We start from the raw sequence: 23,364 nt of genomic DNA, 5'->3' as shown, positions 1-23,364 counted from the left end.
GAGGGATGGGCCAAATGGGTGATGGACATTAAGGAAGGCAGTTGGTGGGATGAGCACTGGGTGTTATATGTAAGTGATGAATCACTGGGTTCTACTTGTGACACCAATGCTACACTGTATGTTAACTTGAATTTAAATAATTAAAAAAAAATTTTTTTTTCCAACGTTTATTTATTTTTGGGACAGAGAGAGACAGAGCATGAACGGGGGAGGGGCAGAGAGAGAGGGAGACACAGGATTGGAAACAGGCTCCAGGCTCCGAGCCATCAGCCCAGAGCCTGACGCGGGGCCCGAACTCCCGGACCGCGAGATCGTGACCTGGCTGAAGTCGGACGCCCAACCGACTGCGCCACCCAGGCGCCCCGAATTTAAATAATTTTAAAAATGAAAGACATCCTACTCATTGAACAGAGCAAAGTATAAAATAGGGTTCATAGTTTGCTGCCATTTGTGTTACGGGTGGTGGCAGAAGGGAGTCTATAATGTACTAGTGTTTGCTTGTCTGTGGATAAAATGTCCCTGAAAGCACACCAAGGAGCAAACACCTGTGGTCACCTGTGGGGAGGGACCTGGCTGGCTGGGGATGCAGGTGAGGCAAGACATCTTACTATATGCCTTTATACCTCTTGATTTTTTAATCATTTGAATGGGTTGCCTATTCAGAAAAATAAAATAAATAAAGGGCTTAATTTAGATTAAGTTTTATTCTTTTTCCCCTTCTATCTGTCTGTCTTTCTGTTTGTCTCCCATTCTCACCTCCTGTTTCTCTAGTTCACCTCTGGAGCCTCGGAGAGCTATGCCAATAGCTTAGATTACTTACTACAGGAGAAGCGGTAAGCGTGGAAAAGGGTCCATCTTGGGATGTTCATTCTATGGGGTTGGCAGCAATTTGGGGGGGGGGGGTTGTCCTCTAAGACTCCCAGCATACTTGCCTCAGGATCAAGCAGCCTGCTGCACTCCTACACGGCGTGTCTCCTGGAGCGTCCTGTGTGCTCTGATCAATAGTGAGCACGTGGTATGGCAGCCGAGTTGCAGGGGGGCATCTTTTTTTTTTTTAATTTTTTTTTTTTCAACGTTTATTTTAGGGACAGAGAGAGACAGAGCATGAATGGGGGAGGGGCAGAGAGAGAGGGAGACACAGAATCGGAAACAGGCTCCAGGCTCCGAGCCATCAGCCCAGAGCCCGACGCGGGGCTCGAACTCACGGACCGTGAGATCGTGACCTGGCTGAAGTCGGACGCTTAACCGACTGCGCCACCCAGGCGCCCCTGCAGGGGGGCATCTTGAAGGCAGAGAGCCCCAGACCTCTGCCACATCCAGAGCCCTTGTTCAGGGTTACTGTGGGTGGGATGCAAGGAGAATCCCTTGCTCTCTTCTGCCCAATTCATGCCCGTGTGGCAGCCTCTCAGCTCCCACTCAAGTGTTCCGTGGGCGAGAAGGGGAAAAGGCAGGCAGCTTTGATGGAGATGTATAGCCTAACTATTGCCACGATGGTGATGCAGGCAAGTAAAGCTCATCGAGGCACCTGGCACTGGGAGGTTCTCACTCGGCTAGGTCCTGTGCCAGGTGCCAGATAGGTGGAAGTGATTGTACAGGAGCCTCTCACCTGCAGATCTAACTGAATGATTCCACTATCTCCCATGCTAGAAAGTTGCTGTGGAGGGGCCTGGAATACTGACACCTGATTTAACCTGGGGGTCAGAAGAGGCTCCCCACAGGTATCCTTATCTCTGAACTTTGGAGGATAAGAAGATTTGGGGGGCAGCATGGGTGACCACACATGTGAAGGTGGGTACGGCAGATAATTCTGGTGGCTGACTAGAACTGGAATTCTCAGCACTGCAGAGTAGGGGTTGGTGGTCCACATGGCAGGAGGTACAGCCAAGATGTGAACCAGGGCTGGGTCACGAGAAGCCTCGTGAACACAAGGTTGAGTTGGGAGAATTTTAAGGAGATAGTGATGTGATTCCTGCTGTGTTTCAGAGATCGCTCAGGCTACATTATGGAGAATGGATGGGAAGGGTGAGAGAGGAAGGAGGGTGAACAGTGATTGGGTGGGGTCTCGGGAGGAAGGTGGTAGGGCTGTGATGAGTCTGCTTACCTGGGTGGCTGGGCTCTGGGACCTGTGTGGAAGGGAATTCAGACCCAGACGTGTGGCTTCAGAGGATCCTGGGCACATTCAGCTGGAAATCATCCAGTTGTGCTGGCTAGGAGGATCTGAACTCCAGACAGCGGCCTGGGCTGGAGATGAAATCTTTAGGAACTGAGGACCTTTGGGGAAAGCCAGGGCGAGCACCTGGAGGGGGAGGACAAGGGCTGGGGAGGCTCCCTGGTTGTTGTGGAAGCAAGGATCCAGAAGGCCGAAGGATGCACTTGTACCTGCTTGGGAGTTTAGTGTGGTTAGGGCAGGAGGGAGGTGAGGGAGTCAGGTATCTAGCAAGATAATGGTAGGCATGCAGGCTGTGGTGGGAACAGACCTCTGGGGCTAGAGGCCACAGGGTAGGGAGAGGAAGGGAATGAGCAGGACCTGGAGAACTGCCCCTGGGGCTGGAGAGGCAGGCCATGTGTCAGGGGCTCTGGGAGCCATGAACCTGGGACCTCTCCAGGTCAGTGTGGCCCGACCCCAGGAGGAGGAGAAGGAGCTAGGCACAGGCCTCGATGTGTTAAAAAGTGGGCAAATCCAACCAGGGGCGCCTGGGTGGCGCAGTCGGTTAAGCGTCCGACTTCAGCCAGGTCACGATCTCGCGGTCCGTGAGTTCGAGCCCCGCGTCGGGCTCTGGGCTGATGGCTCGGAGCCTGGAGCCTGTTTCTGATTCTGTGTCTCCCTCTCTCTCTGCCCCTCCCCCGTTCATGCTCTGTCTCTCTCTCTCTCTGTCTCAAAAATAAATAAACGTTAAAAAAAAAAAAAATTAAAAAAAAAAAAAAAGTGGGCAAATCCAAAACAAGGCACACAAACAAAGGCATGTTTGAAGCTGTGTGGTGAAAACTTTCCTTGAGGCCTGTCTGCTCTTATCTGCTTATTCAGAGAGAGCGCAATGGATGCAACGTGATGCCTCTCCCCTGCCCCGTCCAAATCTAACATTGAAGGCCTTTATGCAGGAGTTCAGGGCCGTGGCCCCCATTCCTAGGCCTAACCCAGTATCAGGGTTGGATGACTGGGGACAGCGCTGACCTCTGTTGTCGGCTCTCATCTCTCTGCAGGGAACAGGCCCTGGGGCAGGAGCGAGAGAAGCTGCTTCTGCATGATTGTCCTGACCTCTACTCCCTGGATCTGGCTGAAGATGAGGCGCCTCTCACACCTGAGCACAGGTGGGGGGTAGTGGGCACAGGAAGGGGCAGGGGCCCATCCACTCTGGGGGGGGGGCGGGGGCAGTCCCTGCATCCACCTCTCAAGGCAGAGGATTGTCAACTGGCTCTCGGTTTTAGACAGTTTACCAGCAATTTGTGTACATTTATGAGTTATCAAGCTGCCTCCTTTTCTTAAACCTACATTTTAAAAAACCCCCAAAAAACCCTATATTCATTCATTGGTTACAGAAATATTTGATTACCTACTGTGTGTCAGCGTCCAGTGGGGGCCTTTGAGGACATGAGTTATAAAAACACAGCCTGCTCCGCCCCGGTTGTCTGCTCAGATTTATAGAACCAGATCTCTTGGGAAAATAACTGCACAAAACTACAGTCTAAGAGAAAACTGTCTTTCAAGGGGAGAATATGGCCATATGACATTTTTCATCTTCCCCTGTCTGGAGAAAGGAAGATGGCTTTTGTCAGTGCTGTCATGTGGGCGGGGGTCTCCTGGCCATGATTTAACTGGGCCATTGGCTGGGGGTGGGCTGGTGTTACCTGAACCAGTGTGTCTCAGAGATGCTGAGGGACCACAGTTGAATCCATCTTCAGGGTACCCTGTTAGCCACCCGTCTGTCCACCTGTCCAGCCAGCCAGCCAGCCAGAAAGCATCTATTAATGCCAACTTTGTGCCAGGCTCTTCTACAGACCCTTGGGATTCAGCAAAAACAAAACCAGACAGAAATCTCTGCCCTCCTGAGTGAAGATAGGTGACGAGTGCTCAGGAGAAAGGAGAGAGAGGTGGTATAAGGAGTGTGGAAGGCCTGAGGTTGTGCTTGAGGGTCAGGGAAGGCCTCGGTGAGCAGCTGGCTGGCTTCTGGCAGAGCCCTAAGAAGGAGGGGTGAAGCAGCTCTGGGGGCCCTGCAGGGGGAACTTACCTGCAGCCTTGGAGGGGAGGGCAGGGGAGAGGAGGTCAGGGAGAATAAGGGTGGGCTTGACATCTGAGCTTTTCCCCTGTGTGAGCCGGCCGCCACTGCTCCAAGCAGGATCCTCTGCCTCTGTGTCAAGAATAGACTGGGGAACATGGGGGTGGGGTGTGGCGAGGGCAGAAGAAGAAAGACAGGCAAATGAGCCATGGCAGTAATCTTGAGAAGTGAGGGTGGCTGGGAGTGAGGGTGGGGGGGTTAAGGAGTAGGCAAATTCTGGATATATTCTTAGGGTGGAACTGAGAGGATTTGTTGGTGAATTGGATGGGGAGGGTATGGGAGAAAGAGGGGAGCTGAAAGGGACCCCTAGGATTGGGCCTGACCAACTGGAAGTTTGGAGTTGTCTAACTTGGGGAAGACTAAGTGACGAAGGCTGGGGTGGGGCAGTTGTGGGATCAGGAGTTCGTTTGGGGGATCCCAGAGGTGAGACCAGGGAGACAGCTTGAATACCCTCATCTGGAGAGGCAGGCTTGGGAAGCACCGTGTGTAGGTGATGTTTAAAGCCACAAATTGGATGAGATCACCTGGGGAGCGAGTGTATAGAGAGAAGAACAGGGGCCCAAGGGCACAATGTAGAGGTCATGGTGACCTTGACAAAAAGCAGCTCTGGTGGGTTGCTGGGGACGAACCTAACTGGAATAGTCCCACAGGAGAACAAGAGGAGAGGTGGGAAGAGAAAAATGCACAGTAGCTGAAGGGGGAAATGAAGTCAGAATAGATCTTTCTGTATGTCTTTCTTTTACTTGGTTCCTCCTTCCTTCCATCCCTCCCTCCCTCCTTTCATCCTTTCTTGCTTTCTTCCGTCCCCCCCCGGCATCCCCCCCTCTCTTTTTTTTCCCCCCCCCCCCCCCCCCCCCACCTTCCTCCCTCCCTCCTTTCCTCAGGAACCCAGTTTCCAGGAGGGGCTGGGGTGGAGTCTGCAGGGGATGAGGTCACCTCATGTGACCATGTGGCTGCAGGCAGTTGGTCACCATGCCCTGGAGCATCTGCCTGTTCAGGCTTTGCTTTTTCTGTCAGCCTGAGTTATGTTAGTAAGCATTGGTCTAAGCAATGATAGGTCAGGTTTTCATGCATACTCTAAGGTCGCATTCTGCCTCCACTTACTAAGGGAATGTTGAGTGATAACACACAGACTCCTTTGGGGCCTCCATTTTAGGATCTCCAAATGGTTTACATTGCTTTTGTTGCCCAGACATGGTTATGAGCAGTACCTTGTCTGGCTGTGTGCTTTTTTTTTTCTCAAGTTTTTCTGATAGTCATCCCTGGGCTAGAGCAGGGATCAGCAAATTCTGTGTTCATAAATAGTAAATATTTTAGGCTTTGAGGGCCATGCACTCTCTGTTGCAACCACTCAACTCTGCTGTTGTAACAGGGAAGCTCCCATAGACAATGCATAAATGAATAAACATGCCTGTGTTGCAATAAAACCTTGTTTACAGAAATGGGCAGGAGTTGGCCACAGATTGTAGTTTGCTGACCCACGGCCTTGATTGGGAGGACCCCTGCCTCCTAACTTTTACTTTCCACTGTGAAAATCTGTGAGTGTTCAGATTTGAACAGCCATCCCAGATAGTTAGAGAGCTACTCACATGCTGCCTAGAGACCCAGAGAAAGGATGTCATGCAAGTCACATGGTGAACCCGAAAGGGCAGATGTGGTGGAGTGTGGAGACTGAATGGAGCCACTGGGTTTGGGCTAAGGCCTCTTTGGACAAGAGTGCCTTGGTGGCAACATAAGTGATAAACACAATTGTCTAAGTTGGGACTTATGGATTTGTTCCCAGATGTCCTACTCAATGGATAGATAGCCTTGGAATGAAACGTTTTGAACCTCTTTAAAAATCTCTATAGCAAGAATTAACTATTCTTGCTCTTCACCTTTCTAGTGAAGGATTCTGGAAGTCGTGGCTTGGATGTTTTGAAATTCCCCACAGAAGGGAGTTATCTGGGGAACTGGCTTAAGCCAGGTGTTCCAGGCTTTGAAATTGCTGATGATTTTCTGGGCACATGACATTTTCTTTTTTTAATTTTTTTTTTTCAACGTTTATTTATTTTTGGGACAGAGAGAGACAGAGCATGAACGGGGGAGGGGCAGAGAGAGAGGGAGACACAGAATCCGAAGCAGGCTCCAAGCTCTGAGCCATCAGCCCAGAGCCTGACGCGGGGCTCGAACTCACGGACCGTGAGATCGTGACCCGGCTGAAGTCGGACGCTCAACCGACTGCGCCACCCAGGCGCCCCTGACATTTTCAAGTAGTACTTTGAGAAAGCCTTTTTGACAACAGCTACTTTGAGGTGGTTGTTTTGATGTGGGATCATTTTTGATGGGACAGTTCAACATTCTGCTTCAAAGAAAATTACTCACTGATGCACAAAGCCAGCAGCCTCTTCCGTCCGTGAATGGGGCCAAGGAGAGATGTGGGTCTGGAAGGGGTGAGGCTGGGGCTGGGGGCCAGCCACCATCTGTTAGAACAGTTGTCTGTGACCAGGAGTCACATGACTGCCACAGATGCCCATTGTAGAAGAGACCCCCACAAGCTTCCAGAGCCAGAACATCCCCTCATGCTCTAAGGATTGGCTTGCATCTTGAATAGATGCCATCCTACATTCTCTATTTCTTAAAGTTAAAAGACCTTATGTATGCTGGGTCAGGGGAGGGGGGAATATTTAAACTACAACATCATCCTTTATCCTTTCTTTGGGGCTGCACAGGAAATCTCCAATTAGACATGGAAGACTCATCTCAGAACTCTTAATGCACATACATTATATTTAATATCACAAAAGTCCCTTTGTATGATCATTTGGGGGATAGGGCTAAGACCCTTTTACAGATGAGCCTAATTCCTAAAGGCTTTTAATAATTTGTACTTTTTTTAAAATACAAAAACAACCTAAGCTGTAAATACTCATAATGGCAAAGAAATTAACAAAACAGAAGATCATTTTACCATTTGTGTGATGGTTTGCAGAGGCTGCTTGCAAAAGGCTACAGGACAGAATCTCCCTGGTATTTTCATGTCATTTCCACGCGTTGTGTCACTTCATCCTCAGGATGAGCCTATGACGTGCGTCAGCACCTTTTCTTGGGTCACTTGGCCAGAAAGTGAGACAGATTTCATCTGGGGAGCGGTGGGCTGCCAGCTACACTGCTCCACTTCCAGTGCCAGCTGCTTGTGTCCCAGACCCTGACGGGAGCCCCAAGTGCTGTCTCCCCTCCAAGTTCACTGTCAGGGCTCAGGCCATCCTCCAGTAAGAGGAGGGATGCAGTGCTTGTAGCTTGTTTGATTTGGCTGCTATTATTGTTGTTAAATGTGTGTTGTGTATCTGTTATATCTCTACAAAAATCAAGCAGAACACAGTTGTATGAAGTAAACAGGAAATGTCTCCTCTTATCCCTCCCCCCAATCCTGTTCCCTAGGGATGACTCCAGCTCATACTTGGGTGTATCAGATGCATGTGGGTTGTTGAATGTGTCTAAGAATGTGTGTGTGCATATGTCTGCGTGTATACCTATGCACACACACGTACACACTTCCTATCTGAAACTTGCTGTTTTCACCCACTATTCCCTCTTAAATGGGTCGTTAAATCTTGACAATTTTTCCCTCTCCCTATAGAGTTAGAATGTGTCCCCTCTTCTTTCTGTTCCTTCCCTGTCCCTGGGACCTAGCTCTGATCTACTAATCAGACTCACAAGGCAGGGCAGGGCCTAGGACTCTGCATTTTAGCAGACCTCCCTGGGGAGTCCTCCTGATCACAAGAGCCTGAGGACTGGTGCCCCAGAAGAAGAGTCCAGGCTCCTTCACTGTGCAGATGCCCTCCCTGACCCTGGCTGCACCCAGAGCTTCTCTCCTCTGCCCCTGGCAGCACCGTGCAGGCAGCTCTGTGGCTGGCCCACTTGCTGAAGGCTATTGTGATGATTTTGTTTACCTTTCTGTTAGGCGTGCAGTGGCAGCCCACGACTGACTCATCCTTCAGCACCTGGCACCTACACGTCGTGGCACTCAGTGAAAGTTTGAGCTGAACAAAGCCAATGGGTGGGGCTGGGTTTGGGACCAGGACTTCTGGCTCCTGGACTAATGTCCCAAGCAAGGGATTGGGGTGCATGACAGAGAGTGGGATGGCAGAGTTCCTTGGTCTGCATCTCATAGGCTCCTTCTTTATCAGCAGGTGGTGCTGTCTCCCCCCACCCCCAACCCCCCCCTCAGTCTTGTCTCCACCAGGCCCTGGCTGCAGGGCAGGGGCACCTACAGGCCTTCCCGGCCTCCCTCTGTGCTGCAGACCAGGTGTGCCTCCTGACCCTTGGCTCTCTGGCTCCTTGCTTTGGCAGGATGCTGGTGGAGAGCTTCTCCATGTCACTACAGGTCATCCCACCAGTACATCCCGGTGAAACCGTGTTTCTACCCAGACGTCATCCCCTGTATTGCATCCTGGACTGTTCACACCTGAAGCCACGTAGCCACCTGGAAGGGCTCTTCCTCAGGTAAATGTCGGCATGGCATGCCCAGGCCTTCTCCCTCATGGAGCCCAGTGTTTAGGACTGCCCCAAATGAAGAAATTCAAAGCCGTGTTTTAGCCGATTTGGATACGTCTGTTTTCAGAGATATAGATGAAACAGTCACACATGTCTACTTATAACATTTAATTTACTGATTTAGATGCACATACTTTGAAAAGGACTATATTATAGCAAATACTAGGTAAGTTGTGTATTTCCCTATTCATATTGCTTTTTCCTCTCCCACACCCCAGTTTCATGGAACAACTTTAGTCAGACTCACCATACCTGCCTTTGGGGTTGTCTCCATCAACACTGGAGCCACTTTCTGGGCCATCCAGCAGTTTTCCAGAGCACATCATCGTCATTTCCATCTGCTCATTGGAGACACCACCCTTCAGTCAGTGTGCAATGCTAACGGTGAAAAGTTTGTCCCCGGCCATAAGTGCACACTGTGTTAACATTGGACAGCTGCCCCGTTGCTCTCCTCTGTGGAAGGAAATTTACGTTCATTCTCACATAGCCACTGCCTGTGTTGCTTTTTAAGGGAATTTTGAAACTTTACCACAGTAACACTCAACACTTGCAGTTGTGAATCCATATATCTAAGAATAAGAGAGAAAGCCCGTAGGACTCAGTGCAGTGGCTGTCCACTCGTGCTCATGAGGCCAGTGCCCTGCTGGGCCTTGGTGGCCAAGGGGATGGAGAGGAGTCCATGGAACCCACACCAGCCAGCAGGGAGCACAGAACTTGAGCTATCCCTGTGATTTCTTGAAAGCAGGGGTTTTGTTGTCTTTTCCAGCTATTTAGGGCTCCTATGTCTATTTCATTAATTCTAAACCCATCTAATTTCATAATATAAAGGTAACAGCATTTTGATGTCTTTCCTTTAAAACTTTCTATCTCAGGAAGTTTCAAGCTTTACATACTTTATGTAGAGAGAACAGTATAATAATTCTCCATATACTCATCACTCAACTTCCAACAGTCAACTCAAAGCCAATCTTGTTCCATCTCAACCAGTGCCCACTAACGTTGTCCCCTCAGGATTTTTTTAGAGAGAGAGAGCATGAAAGCATGAGTGAGCAGGGGAGGAGGAGAGGGAGAGGGAAAGAGAGAATCCCAGGCAGGCTCCACGTTCAATGTAGAGCCCAATGCAGGGTTTCATCCTAAGACTCTGGGATTATGACACGAATCAAGAGTTGCATGTTTAACAACCGAGCCAGCCAGGTGCGCCATCTCCTCAGGGTTATTTTTAAGCAAATTCCAGGCACATATACTTTAATCTGTAAGTATTTCAGTTTGTGTCAAAAGATAAGACTCTACCTTTTTTTTTTTTTTTTAGGACCACCTTTAGATACAACTTAAATGCCATTATTACACCTAAAAAATACATATTCTTCATACCGTTAATATTAGTCAGTGTTCAGATTTCCTCAGTTGTCTTCAAAATGTGTATTATATGGTATTCAAACAAGGCCAAATGTCTCAATTAGTCATAATGTGAATGGTGAAATAATATTGTATGGCATTGATGCCCCAACATATTTAACCGTTTTCCTCATTTTTCTCAACATATATGTTACTTCCAACCTTTCTGTAAGCAGTATGGTAGAAAACATCTTTATACACAAATATACACTGTGTGAAATGTGGCCCCGTATGTGCCATGAGGCGACTGGGCCTGAGTGTCTGTCTGCCTACTGGTAAAGGCTGACATTGCCGTGATGAAAAGGTGTCTAATAAAGGGGATGATGAAAAGGGAAAACAAGAAACAACAAGGGGTTGTGGGAAAAGAAGAAGAGTAGTGGCACAGGAGAAAGGGGAGGGGCGGAGAATGGGAGAATGGGGGGGGGGGGGAAGAACAGGAGAGAGGGGAGGAGAGAGGAAGGCGTCTCACAGAGCTGCCTCAGCCGGCTGTGGTCTGTGTGGACAGCATGTTTCCTGTCCCAGACTGGACTGCCAGCAGGAAGTGTTTTGACAGACGAGATGGCCCATGCAGCAGTGACACGGGAGCCCGGCAGCCCTGCCAAATGGGGCCAGGTGGCCGGCCAGCCTCCCTGGAGTGAGGAATTCAGACCCTCCTCCCCCAAGTATGCTAATGAAGCTCAGTTGAGATGGCTTTGCCAGCCACTGGAGCCGAGGGCCTTTCTGGAGGAATGCCCTCCGCCTTACACATGGTCAGGTCAGGTGGCCCCTGCTACGCAGTGGGTAAGGGCCACTTCCTGAAGGTCACCATTTAGCCTTGAGGCCATCTTTTATTTCCTACTTGTGCCAAGGACTTCAAGCCCAGACACAAGAGAGGGAAATAGTGGTTCAATAATTACCCCCACTGTGCTCAGCCGGAAACACAAAAATGGAGGAAGAATAAAAGGTTACTTGATCTCTCAAGAGACAATATGGTTCGATTTTTTGCCATACAAAAAGCTAGCACTTTGTGAGATTACAGGTAACTTTTATTTTCCTTATATTCTTCTGCATTTTATGAACTTTCTAAATGAACATGTTTTGTTTTTAACAGGAGAGGTTTTAGGGTAAAAAGTGAATGCGACTTTTAAAAGCCACTTCTTAAAATAGATCCACATCTCCTTATCCTTCTGTGGAGAGGGACATCATCTTCCTCCCCACTGTATGAAGTGGGGAATCTTGGCACAGATTGCCAGGCAAGTGCAGGCAGCCTCAGTGTGTGGGCTCCAGGCCTTTCTCCTGGGCTGCATCTACACAGGTTTATGCACAAGAGCCGATCTCCTGGAGCCCACAGCCCCAGGATTGGAGTTGGCCTGGACGATTCTGTCTCGTCATCACCCAGCTGGATGTATGACCTCGGAGGTCAGTTCCTTGGAACCAAAGTCACATGCCTTTATGGCAGAAGTTGGTACCAGGGGCCGAACCTTTCCCTCCCTTGACAGCAGTTCAAAAAGAAATCTGATCACCCCCCAAGGGGAGAAGCATTGGGACCTATGCCCACATGCAGCTCAGAGGCCAGGGCAAACTCCATGGGAAGGGTGGAGATTGCCTGCTGAATTGTTCGTGGCCTTACCTGGGCCCACACAGAGTGTGCAGGAGTGTCAGAAGTGTCCTCAGAGTGTGTCTGCCACTGTTCCTGTGAGGTGTTCACAGTGTATACTCAGGGAGCCCTTCTTCCGTGAACACTTCTGCAGGCAGGAGGAGGAGGCCGGGTCTGAGCCCAGTAGATGTAAATGGGCTTGTGCAGTGGATCCCCCTGAGGCCTCTTGTTTTGCCAGGACCTCTTCCACTTCCTGGTGATGCCAGCAAGCTTGGTCCAAGGACCTGGGGGGGTGGAGGAAGGGGTGGGTCGCCGAACCAGCCAAGACGGTCCTTGGCTTCACACAGGGTGGAAATCAAACATGAGCCAGCAGAAGGTGAAAGTAGAGTTTATTGAAGAGAGAGAGAGAGAGAGAGAGAGGGTCGGAGCATCTGGAAGACTGGAAAAGGAAAAGAGCAGGAGTCTCGTCTTTGTTCGGGGTCTGGGGTTTTTACTGAGGACGGTGCTCTGATGTATGTGTCCTCTCAAACATCCAGGAACCAGTTAGAACAAAGATGAGGGCCCAGATGTTATTCCTTGGAGCCAAAAGGCCTTGGTTTCCAGATGTCTAGCTCCGGAGGTCTGAAATACGCATATGATAGCTACCTCAATTCTCACCTGGTCCTTCCTTAGGTGTTATTTGTTCTAGAGAATCATTAACTCCTGGTCCCTTAAGGGGAGGCCGTAAGCTATTTGCATTACAAGGCCTGTGTAAAGTGAGGTGGGGGTGTAGGTCCTAGCAAGGATAGAAACAGGATAAGAAGCAAAGGAGAAAAACACCTTTCTTCCTCATGGGGTCCCTTTGGTTTCCCTGTCTCACCGGCATGCCAGGGTTGTAGCCTGGGTGAAATAAATCCAGCAGTTACGGAGTATGGATGGGGCTGAGCTGCCTAACTGGCTTCGGCTGCCCCCAAAAGTAAAGAGCCAGCGGAAGCAGCCAGCTGGGTGGTTGCTGGGATCCCTGGACTTCTGCCTTTGGAGGGTGCTCACTCATCTTTAAACAAAGGAAAGAAAGAAAAAGAGGAAGAGCAAGGATGAAGGCTCTGACCATTATTCCTTTCTGTTCTCCTGAGGCATTTGACTTAAACTTGCATTTGAGGAACTTGGCAAAGACACAGAAACTGATGCTGTGTAAATAACTACACTTGGTACTTATCCCTCTGCCATCACTTGGGATTCCCAGCGCATTTAGATCCTTTGCCCTCTGGGACTGCTGCCCAAAAAATGGATGAAGATATAGAGGCTAGAGGAATGTGTACTCAGGCGTTATCGGGAACACACAGTCCAAGTAGAAGGTCACAACTCTGCCCAGGAGCCCAGCGTGCTGACCCAAGCTGGTCCTTTGTTTTGTGTGATTCCCTTTTTCGGCTAATCCCCTCCCCTCAATTTCCACCACCACCAAACTCCTCCCCCCCCCCCCCTTACTTCCTTCTGTTCCTGTGCCTTGCCACAGGTGGCTGGACAGTATTCTGGCTGTGGCTACTTCTTATCCCAGGTGGGAACCTGTCACAGGGATCCTCAGACTTGACAGCTGGGGCTTCTCGCCCAGCCAGGCCTGCTTGGCATGTGCTGCCCAGGAGGCTCTGTCCCTCCCCTTCTCACTCCCAGGTCCTCTGACAGTCTCAGGATAACTTCCAGTTTAGGATTGGCTTTGTAGCAGGCAAAGGCACCCAGTTGGACCCAGGGTCAGCGTTCTTGGCTTGCGGACATGAAGTGGGTATTTTCACAAATTTAAAATTGATTCTGTAACCTTTCTGTAACCTGCATGAGCTTTGGACACATACACGTAGTTTCCCCACCCTTTTCCTCCAGGCTCCCCCTCCTGCCGCAGATCACAGATCCGGGGCAGTGTCTGCACAATCAGCCTTATCCCTGCCATTGAAGGGAGAGGGCTCATGGTTTCACCGAGGTGAAGCAGTACTGCCCTCACCGAGCGTGCACACACTAGGCTTGTGATCCAGCTTACACAGGAGATTCCTTGCCTCTCACATAGCTCTAAGCACAGAATTCCTTGAAAGCCATTCCTTTCAAGGCACAGCTGGATCATGCCCTTTCTGCCTATCTCTTGCTCCTTGTCTTATAGGCTAAACCTAACTGGGCAACAGCGAACTCAAAGGCAGCCTAATCTTTTCTCTGGCAGATAATGGGCTGCTGGGAGGCTGGCAGAGCCGAAAAAGGAGACATTGTAACCAGAGGGTATCTCTCCCTCAGAGCAGCAGTTGGAAATGTGATGATCTGAGCAAACAGGGGCTTGTACAATCAATTCCCCTACTGAGAAACTGGTGGGGTGCCCCCTGAGCAGAATGCCAGAGCCAGAGTCTCCTTAGAGTTCCAGAGTACCAGCCTCCTTGCCACATGGCTCCTGGCCAGGGCGTGTCAATCTGTGAGGTCTTCCAGGCATTGTTCACTTGGTTATTGTCTGTGTTCGGGGTGCTGTGCTTGAACCATGCGTGCATTGCGGGGTCAGCCCATGAAAGTGTCTGTGTGACCGAGCACGTGAATTAGAGCAGAGTGTGCCAGCAGCCCTGGGGTGCACACGTGTTTGTATGTACAAATAAAGGTCTATTTTAGAGTGGTCAGCTTCACAGACATAGGAACAAAGCCACTTTCTCCCCTGAACTTAAATATTTTGGAAAAAAATATATATACAATTTGTAAATTGCCTGGACATACTCAAAGAGACAGCAACTTGGCTCAGACAAGAATCTATCTTTTGGAGCATTCTGTTCCTGGCAGATTAAAATATGTCCTTTTTAAAAAGGAGAAGAAGGTTGGGCTTACCGATGAAATTTCTATCTAGAGTCATCTGAAATTGACTGAAATAGAGTTATCTGAAATGTTCTTTGCATGGATCTGGCCATTAAAAAGGAGAACAGACATGAAGTTACTTCTTCATTTCCTGGAATCCATATTCATCACCTTTGAGACATCATTTAGAACAAGAGAGCAAAGGAGCATTCACAAAATGCAGAGGGTCAGAGAACCCTACCCCAAACCCAGCCTCCCTGGGGGTACCCAGGAAGGGTGGTGAAACCCAGCCAGCCCCTCCGAAGTGACTCTGAAAGCACCATCCACCAGAGGCCCTACGGCCACGTGAAATAGTTCAAGTCGTTTTATAGGGACCTGGGATCCTGTTTGTCTGGATGGTCTACCAGGGCCACAGAGTATTCAAAGCTAGGCTCCTCTCCATGCTGGCAGTTTGATTTTTGAGAGCTTCCTGTAGCCCCACGGGGTCCCGTATGCCTGAGTGCCATCCCCGGCCCCCCCCCCCCCACCTTGACTCTGCTCCTCACTCACATGGTTCCTGGAGAATCTTCTGTGACACCCTTGTTTGTTATTTCCTTCCCAGAATGTCTCCATCTTGGGCCTCTTTCTGTTAGTTTCCCATCTTCTCAGGTGTCCTTTGTTTCGGAAAAACACAAGACAGGTCAGAAACGCTCAGTGTAACTGGATCTCAGACGCTGGTCCCACGTGGGCCCCGAGGGTAATTCTGTCTGCCCATTGCAGCCCAGGCCCTTGGCTAAGAGGTGACTCCTCATCTCGACACAGAGCCTCTTTGCAACCTTGGTAAATACCTCAGTTTTCCCCTCCATCAAATGGAAAGGACAAAATGTACCATCCATTCATATGTTTAAAACACTGAGAGATGTTCATGGAGAGCAAATGATTCTGGTGATGGTGTGGGTTGTTTTTCCTTCTGACAGCTCCTGGCATCAAGGGCTCCAAGCGTTTTTGTCCATAGCAGTTACTGATGTGATTCTGGCATCTGGTAAAGCTGAAATATGGAAATCCCCCACAGCTTTCGTGAGACAGGCATGTTGAGGGAGGCTGCCAGGCCGGCTGCGTGGAGGCCTCCCCTAACTTCACTCCTCTGTCTCCGCAGCTGCCCGCTGGCCCAGCAGCTCTCCTTCCTGCGCAGTGGCCTCCTGAGCAACCTCTACCTACACACCCCCGACTGCCCTGTGCCCCTGCTCCAGTGGCTCTTCCAGGTGAGGAGCACAGACCTGCCACTAGGTGGCGGGAGCATGCTGGCCGAACAGCCCAGTCAGGGCTGCATGGGGGGAAGGGGGGGAGTGGGCACTTCCCTCTTCTGGCCTTGGGTGCTGCTTGGTCTGTCCCAGTCTGCCAAAAAGAGGGAGGAGAGCTATGATGACAGTCATCACAGAGTTCAGGGGTCTCACTCCATTCCCCCTAGAGTGTGGGCCTCACTGGGTGTTGCCTGAGCCACCAGAAGGCCTCTCCCTGACTACTTTCTGCCCTGCAGGTGCTTCCATTGTGTCCAGGCTCCTCTGTATTCCCAAGTCACAGGTCCTGGCCCTGGTCCCACAAGTAGCCTTGCAGTGCCTGTGGAGGTGTGAGGGCCATCATGAATTTACAGCTAGGTGTGCCCCAGTGTTTGAACATTTGGCTCTCTCTGTGGAGTTTAGGGTTTCTGGAGAAGTCTAGAGCAGCTGCTCTGTCTTCTCCTTTCTTCCCTTCTTGCTACTGGAACATTTTGCCTTGGGGGTACATGCGTTCTGCCCTGGGCTTGAAACCTTTGCCCTGAGAAAGACAGAACCCAGCAGGGATAGCCCTGGAACCAGCTGCTGTCATCTGAATGCAAGGCATGAGGGTGCCGGCCTTGGCACCCACCCAGGACCATCCCTGCCTGGGGATGGGCAGGTCACAAGTTCCAGCTGGTCCCGTTCCTGCCAGTTGGGGCCTGGACCCCAGCTGTAAATTAGAGCCACCATGCTGGGTGGATTGTTCTAGGAACTCCTCTGCCTGGGCAGACTGGCTGCCTTCCAGAAAAGGCCCTCCTGCTCTCTCCTCTTCCCTCTGGGATCCTTTCCACCTCCCTCCCTGCCCCAGAGGAAAAAGACACCCTCAGCTCCTGGGGCCCCAGTGTGTGGCTGATGCCCTTGCCCCTCCTCCAGGCCCAGTGGGGACTGGAGGGCCAATAACAGGGAACAGTGCGGCCATTATTCTCTGCCTCCTGTCAGTGCAGTTTCTCTTTGCTCCTTGCACAGTATATGACAGAATGCACAATCAGGCATTGGGAGACACAAAGAACCCATCTGAGACGTCGCCCACAGAGGGTCCTTGTGTGACCCTGACACGGCATGGGGTGACTTCCCTATCAGTCAGCCTGCGAGCAGTGGGCGAGCCCTGCCCTATCTCTTCTCCCACCTGGTCACCTCAGCAGGGGGCCCTAGAACAGAGGACCCAGCCCTGAGGCCAGACAGGCACTAGCTGTGAGTTCCAACTCTGCCACTACTCCCCTGTGACCTTGGGCGGGTTATTTAGTGTCAGCTCTATGCCTCAGTTTCTTACTCTGTAAACTGGGACCAACTGTCCCATGTGAAGATTAAATGAGGAATTCCTGTGACCTGCCTTGTCCTTATGGTCACAGCACAACTCTGCCCAAGGCCTGGACGTCATCCGGAAGGGATGATGTTAGCTCAGAGGTTGTTGTTCTCCATCTTCAGGAGGAGAAACAAAAGCTCTCCCTCTCCCAACGGCTTTAAGCCAGATAAATGAAAGGGGTGCACTTGGCCCTGGGAGCCTTCTGGGGGAGACTCTGCCCAACATCTTTGTCTCCAGAGAGGGAAGGAGGAGCAGGGCAGCTGACGTCTGCCAAGCACAGTGACCATGTGGCCACACTATGGGCCTTATCATGATGGACTCTGATATTTCACTTTGGAGGTTTTGGTTTTCTTTCCACTTGAAACGTATTTTTTCTAGTAACAAGTAGCATTTATATATTCATTCATTCCCAGGCATGGCTCGAGTACCTGCTACAGAGTATAGGGATAGAAGGATCTTGGAAATGGTGTCCCAAGTAAATTCTCAGAATGTGGCTATGGTTGGTGCTCAGCGTACTTCAGAACTTCACATTGTTTAGTGGGGAGTATGGTTGCAAGAAGGCAGAAATCCATGGGGGCTCCCTGGAGCTGCTAGTGGGATTCTCCTAAGGTGCAGGGGTGGTTCATGGGATCCAGGGGTGGGGCCTCAAGAAAAGCTAGAATCAGGATGGGGAAGGCTTAGGATCCCTAGGACAGGCCTTAGTTTCTCCCTATTCCCCAGGCTCCATGGCCAAGTCAATTCCCAGGAAGGAAAGTCTTATTGGCCCAATAAGGGTTAAGTGACAACTCCCCCCCACCCCCCAAGTCCAATCAAAAGCAGCTAGGTGAGTAGGGTCACAGGGCTGCTGGGGCCCTTGTGTATACCTGGGGTTGATCTGAGACCTAGGGGATGGGTGAGCTAGGCAGATTTCTCCAACCTTGCTCATTCAACTGTTTTCTTTGGGAAGGACATACTGAGTTCCCATGGAGACTAGGTCCTGCCACTTGCCACCCTCCCTCCTCCCAGTGGAGTGTGCAGTGGAGCTGGGTGAATGGGCTTTGGCCTTAGTGTTCATGAATTACTAAGCTGGTCAGGCAGGTGGCATATGCTCTCAATGAATGCATATTCTTGTTGGGAAATGATAACTATGACAAAGTTACAAGAAGCTATGAGAGGAAGAGGGAGGCAGAGTTCTGGTAGTGTAGGTCAGATCCCTGGGAAGACGACTCTGAGACGGGGTTCCCCTGAGCTTCTCTGGGGATCCCTCCCAAGAGCCACACCTCTGAGGGAGAGCAGCCAGGCAGAGAAAATTTCAGAGCCCACAGTCAGTTCTTCGGGGGGCTTTGAAAGTGGGGTGACCCTTTAAAGTTGTCCCAGTTGAGGCAAGAGGTCCAGGCCTCTGGACTGGTATTGGCCAGTTATCAGACTAAGGCTACAGTTGGAGAGGGGGTGTGACTTTGAGGCATTCCCACCCTGCAAGTTCAATGCCCAGAGAGGAACTCAGCTCAGGACTCTCAGCAAGCAACAACCCCAGCCCCCAGCCCCTGGGGATGAGAGCTTTAGGCCTGAAGAGGGAACGTGCCCAGCACGTCCACCACAGCAGGCTCTTCTCTGCACTCTCAGAAGGATGGTATAATATGCAGCAGGGCCAACCATGGGCAGGAACAGGGCCACCAAGGCACTGCCCCACCCCTAAGGCCTGGCCCCATCTGTGGCCAGGATGGCCCTGAGCAGGATGGCCCTGGTGGGGAAGGTGCTGTCCCCCTGTTTTTCTCCATGTCATGTTCTCTCCAGATTCAATATCCCCAGATTATGATCCTCAGACTAAAGGAGCGTTCAAGTAAGGATCCCAGTGAGTTCGAGTCAGGTGGGTAACCTGCACTCCCCACTCGGTTATTCGAGGATCTGTATTCTGTACCAAGTCCCTCCCAGAGCCAGTGGTCCAAGATGACTGTAAGTTAAGGCAGTGACCCGGAAATGACACGAGGATCATGGAGAGTAGCCGTCTTGTCATTGTCCAGCTGAGTGTACTGAGTGTTTTTGAACTCTCTCTCTCCTCTACACTGGCCCCTGCCCTGGAGGGGGCATGGCCGTGACCACAGGGAGTAAGGGCCAGAAGGACCGATACTCTCATACAGAGAGGTGGACAGAGTAGGAGATTTCAAGTCACATTGGCCTGGGATTGAATTCTGGCTTTGCTACTTACTAGCTGTGTGACCCTGGGGAAGTTGCTTGACCCCTCTGAGCTTGATTTTTCTCATCTGTAAAATGTCAAAAATGGCAATATCGTTCTGCCACGTGGACTTGTGAGGGTTAAATGGAATTTATTTGGTATGGAATAATAAAGGTTTATTACTATTATTATAGGAATGACCCAGCTAACCTGCTTTTTTTCTCCTTCTAGCTACTGACATGGCCTCCAGAAACTTCTTCAGGAGCCTTTGGCCTCCTGTGGGATCTCAGTGTGAATGGGCTCTTCCATCAGTCCGGTCAGTACCAGGGAGCAGAGTGGAGACTTTTGCCCTGAGTACCCAAGCTCGAGAGCCTATATAATACACAGCTCTCCGCAGCCCTGGAGCATGGCATGCAGGAGAGGTGCTGGTGGGGACATTGCATCACTGGGACATGGAGACATCAGGCCATCTTTGGCTCTGGCTCCAGCATTAGTAAAAAGCTGAGCCAACAGGCTCCTTGGCACCTTGATCTGGCTTCAGACCCATATGTCACTGTGGCCAAGTCCAGGCTGACCTCACAGACTCTTGGGATCCCAGAACAATCTGGAACATGAGTTTTCTGGACTTAAAGGGACAGCTTGCCTCTGAGTTCTTCCTGCGGGGCCCCAGTTTGCTTGGGAGGGTTTCAGGAACATCTGCATCTAATCAGGGAAGCTCCTTGTGTTGGAGTCACCAAGGGGGAGGGCCTTGAAGCTGTGCCTCCACCAGTAGTCCCCCTTGGCTCCTTGGGTATCAGCAGAGCCCCTAAGTTTGATCCAGGCAAAAATGAGAGCCCTAAGGTAAGTCTGTACCTTCGTCCTGACATTGAAAAGGTGCTTTAGGTCATCTCTATACCTGAAGATGTTCAGAGTTCCACAGAGCAATCAGTTTTCCCTTTAGTGGCTATACCCTTCCCACGCTGTCATCATTTGGTACCTGAACCTAGACACTTGGGCACCAAAAGCTATCAGGTAGCCAGTTGAAAGGTGCTTACAGCAGACAGGGAGAGGGATTCACAGGTGTCCGGAGCCTGCTTTTGCCCACAGCTGTAATCTGCCCACCCTCCCACTAAAATTTGAAAGCACCTAACCCTAAAGACCAAAGTTATAGACCCACAATGCAGCATTAAGCCCCTGCCCCACTGGCCCTTTGGATTTCTGCTTTTGTGCCTCTTGTACTTAAGGAGTTGACTGAGCTGGGGACCATCTGTCAAATGAGAGCATTCCAGACTCCCGCATCCCCTCCCTTCCTCCCCCATTCCCCATCCCCATGCCGGGACCCTTGTAACTGAGGTCTTCTGAATAGCACCAGTCTGGGCATCCCCACCCTTTTCATAACCTCTGCCCCTGCAGCCCGAGCTGCCCTTTTTTGAACCTCTGGGGCCTCCTCTGCGGCATGCCTGCCCTTTTGGGGAACAGAGGCCTTCCTTGTCTTGCTCCTCTCCTCCGTGCAGTGGTATGTGTTTCCTCCCGCAGAGGCAGAGGGGACATCCCACTCTTTTTTGCTTCTTGTTCCATCGTCCCTGATTCACTTGTCTTATCATCCCCATCAGGAGGGGCCAGGATCCTGCTCTGAAGTTCCCAGCCAGTTCACCTCTGGCTCCAGAGAGTTTCTCGTGGTATCACTTGAGAGCCCAGCCTGGGCTTCTCTTTCTTTCCCATTGGGATAGAGACTGGCCTAGGGAATTCCATGCCAAGGTTGGGATCTTGACTGATTTGGGGAAGGTCAAAGTCCAGGTCCACAAAAGAATTGAAAGCAGGGACTTAAACGGGTATTTGTACACCCAGGTTCATAGTAGCATTATTCACAAATAGCCAGAAGGTGGAAGTAACCCAGGTGTCACTGACGGATGAGTGGATAAAATGTGGTATATACATGCAATGGGATACTATTCAGCATTCAAAAGGAGGGAAATCTCTGACACAGGCTACAACATGGGTGAACTGTGAGCACATTATGCTGAGTGAATAAGCCAGGCACAAAAGGACAAGTACTGTATGGGCCACGTATGTGGAGTACCTACAGGCATCAAGTTCGTAGAGACAGAGCATGGAATGGTGGTTGCCAGGACCCAGGAGAAGGGGCAGTGGAAAGTTAGTGTGTAATGGGGACAGAGTTTCAGTTTGGGAGGATGAAAAAGTTCAGGAAATGGACAGTGGTGATGGTTGCACAACAGTGTGAGGGTACTTAACACTGCTGAACTGTGCACTTCAAAATGGCTAAGGGGAAATTTTTATATTATGTGACTTTTACCATGACTATAAATAAATAAGTAAATAAAATAAAATAAAATAAATAGGTGCCAGCAGAGAATCTACCAAAAGCTGGAACTAAAAATCAACCGCCAGTTCAAGAAGCATGTGTAAGGTTAAATTAGATCCAGAATGGGTATAAAAGGAAGTCGTGCTCCTCAGGATTTGTTAGCAACTTGAGGTGCTCTGAGTGTCCTTGTCCTCTGTAGGACACAGCCCTCTAGGGCAGAACCTGCGAGCTGCCTTCCCTCCAATTTGGAACTGTGATCGAAGTATGTGTTTTCAGGTTGCCTGGCCTTTCTCTTTAGTAAAATGGGGAGATTTGCATGTGTGTAAATTTCCATCCCTTGCTGGAGTTTGTGGTGACTGGCTGTTTTTCACAGACAACCCTGGGGAAGGTCTTACTGTCCTGAGTAAAGGGAGAGCCGAGGCCGGCCCAGGCCTCAGAGTGGACTGTTACAGGTGTGCCCTGGATGACTGGGGCTGAGGGCTGAGCAGGGTTCAGATCCGGGGGTCACTGGAGTTTTGGAGTATGGTGGATATTGCTTTCCTACATTGAGAAGCAGCACACATCACCTGGTAAAAGCTCCTTGGTGAGCTCGAAGACTAGGATATTTCAGAACACTGACATTTTTCACTGCAAGGGGTGTTTATGCATTTATTTAGAAGACATACATTGAGTGTCTCCTCTGTTCAGCACTTCGCTAGATGGCAGAGGAAGATACAGGGATGAATAATGTGTGGTTCCTGCCCTCAGAAGGCTGACAGCCAAGTGGGAGGAGATGAAATGCACAATTACAACAGGAGATAGACACAACCACAAAACTGTGGGAATTCCAAGGAGAGGAAGATTACTTCTAGCTAGGTGGGGTTGGGGTGCAGGGAGGCTGGAAACAGGAAGTGCTTTGTAAGAAAGAAGGCAGTTGAATCATCTCTCAAAAGATACATAAGGCAGGGATGGCAAACTCACTTGTCTGTGGGGGCCAAGTGAGTGAGTGACTAGAGAGTTCCTGCCCTGTCTAAGAGGCTAGTAGGTCTGGTATTCACACATCTCTCCTTTTTTTTTTAAGCTTATTTATTTATTTTGAGAGAGAGAGTGTATGTGCAAGCACAGGGGGAGGGGCAGAGAGAGAGGACAGAGAGAATCCCAAGCAGGCTCCATGCTGTCAGCTCAGAGCCCTGCCTGACAGCCCAACACTATCCAATCTCATGAACCATGAGATCATGACCTGAGCCGAAATCCAGAGTTGACACTTAACTGAACTAAGCCACCTAAATACCCCCAGATCTCTCCATTTTCAAGAGAAGCTGTGTTTTAGTCAGTTTAACTTTGACTGTAAGTGACAAATACCCAATTAAGAAAAGTTTATTGTCTCACATGACAGTAAATCCAGATGTGAGGGGTTCCATGGTATGCTTAGCAGATCTGCAGTATCAGGGCTCCAGCTTTAGCTTCTGTGTTACCCTTCTCACTACATCTCCTCAAGTTTGCAAAATGGCTGCCATAGCTCCAAGCATCATCATGTTCTCATGATACAGCAGTTCAAGGCAGAAAGAAGAGTGGAGGAGGTCATCCTTTCTCTTATTTTTCTCTCGTTTTACCAGGACACTTTCCATTTTGTTTCATTAGACAGAACTGGGTCACAGCCTTTAGAGGACATTTGCCATGTTTTCTGACTGTCTGATACCATTTGAACAGCATGGCTATGTTTGAAGAATTTTTAGCCTCCTGATCCTCCCTCCCCCTCCAGGGT

At 50.2% G+C, this 23,364-nt stretch overlaps 1 protein-coding gene across 7 annotated transcripts in view; it reads left to right on the top strand.

Moving 5' to 3' along the window:
• The window catches only part of FAM178B (family with sequence similarity 178 member B), a 116,206-nt gene that overhangs the window by 26,021 nt on the left and 66,821 nt on the right, over positions 1 to 23,364 (top strand). For all 7 annotated transcript variants that reach the window (XM_040453954.1, XM_040453952.1, XM_040453950.1 and 4 more), the window contains exons 4-8: positions 772 to 833; positions 3,202 to 3,309; positions 8,607 to 8,759; positions 15,704 to 15,809; positions 19,550 to 19,634. In XM_040453954.1, the coding sequence (XP_040309888.1) occupies positions 772 to 833; positions 3,202 to 3,309; positions 8,607 to 8,759; positions 15,704 to 15,809; positions 19,550 to 19,634 (514 nt within the window). The remainder of the gene's footprint in view (positions 1 to 771; positions 834 to 3,201; positions 3,310 to 8,606; positions 8,760 to 15,703; positions 15,810 to 19,549; positions 19,635 to 23,364) is intronic.

Source organism: Herpailurus yagouaroundi, unplaced genomic scaffold (genome assembly GCF_014898765.1).
Source record: "Herpailurus yagouaroundi ecotype Mexico unplaced genomic scaffold, PumYag 210, whole genome shotgun sequence".
Classification (NCBI taxonomy): Eukaryota; Metazoa; Chordata; class Mammalia; order Carnivora; family Felidae; genus Herpailurus; species Herpailurus yagouaroundi.
This window is presented reverse-complemented; position numbering and strand designations above follow the sequence as displayed.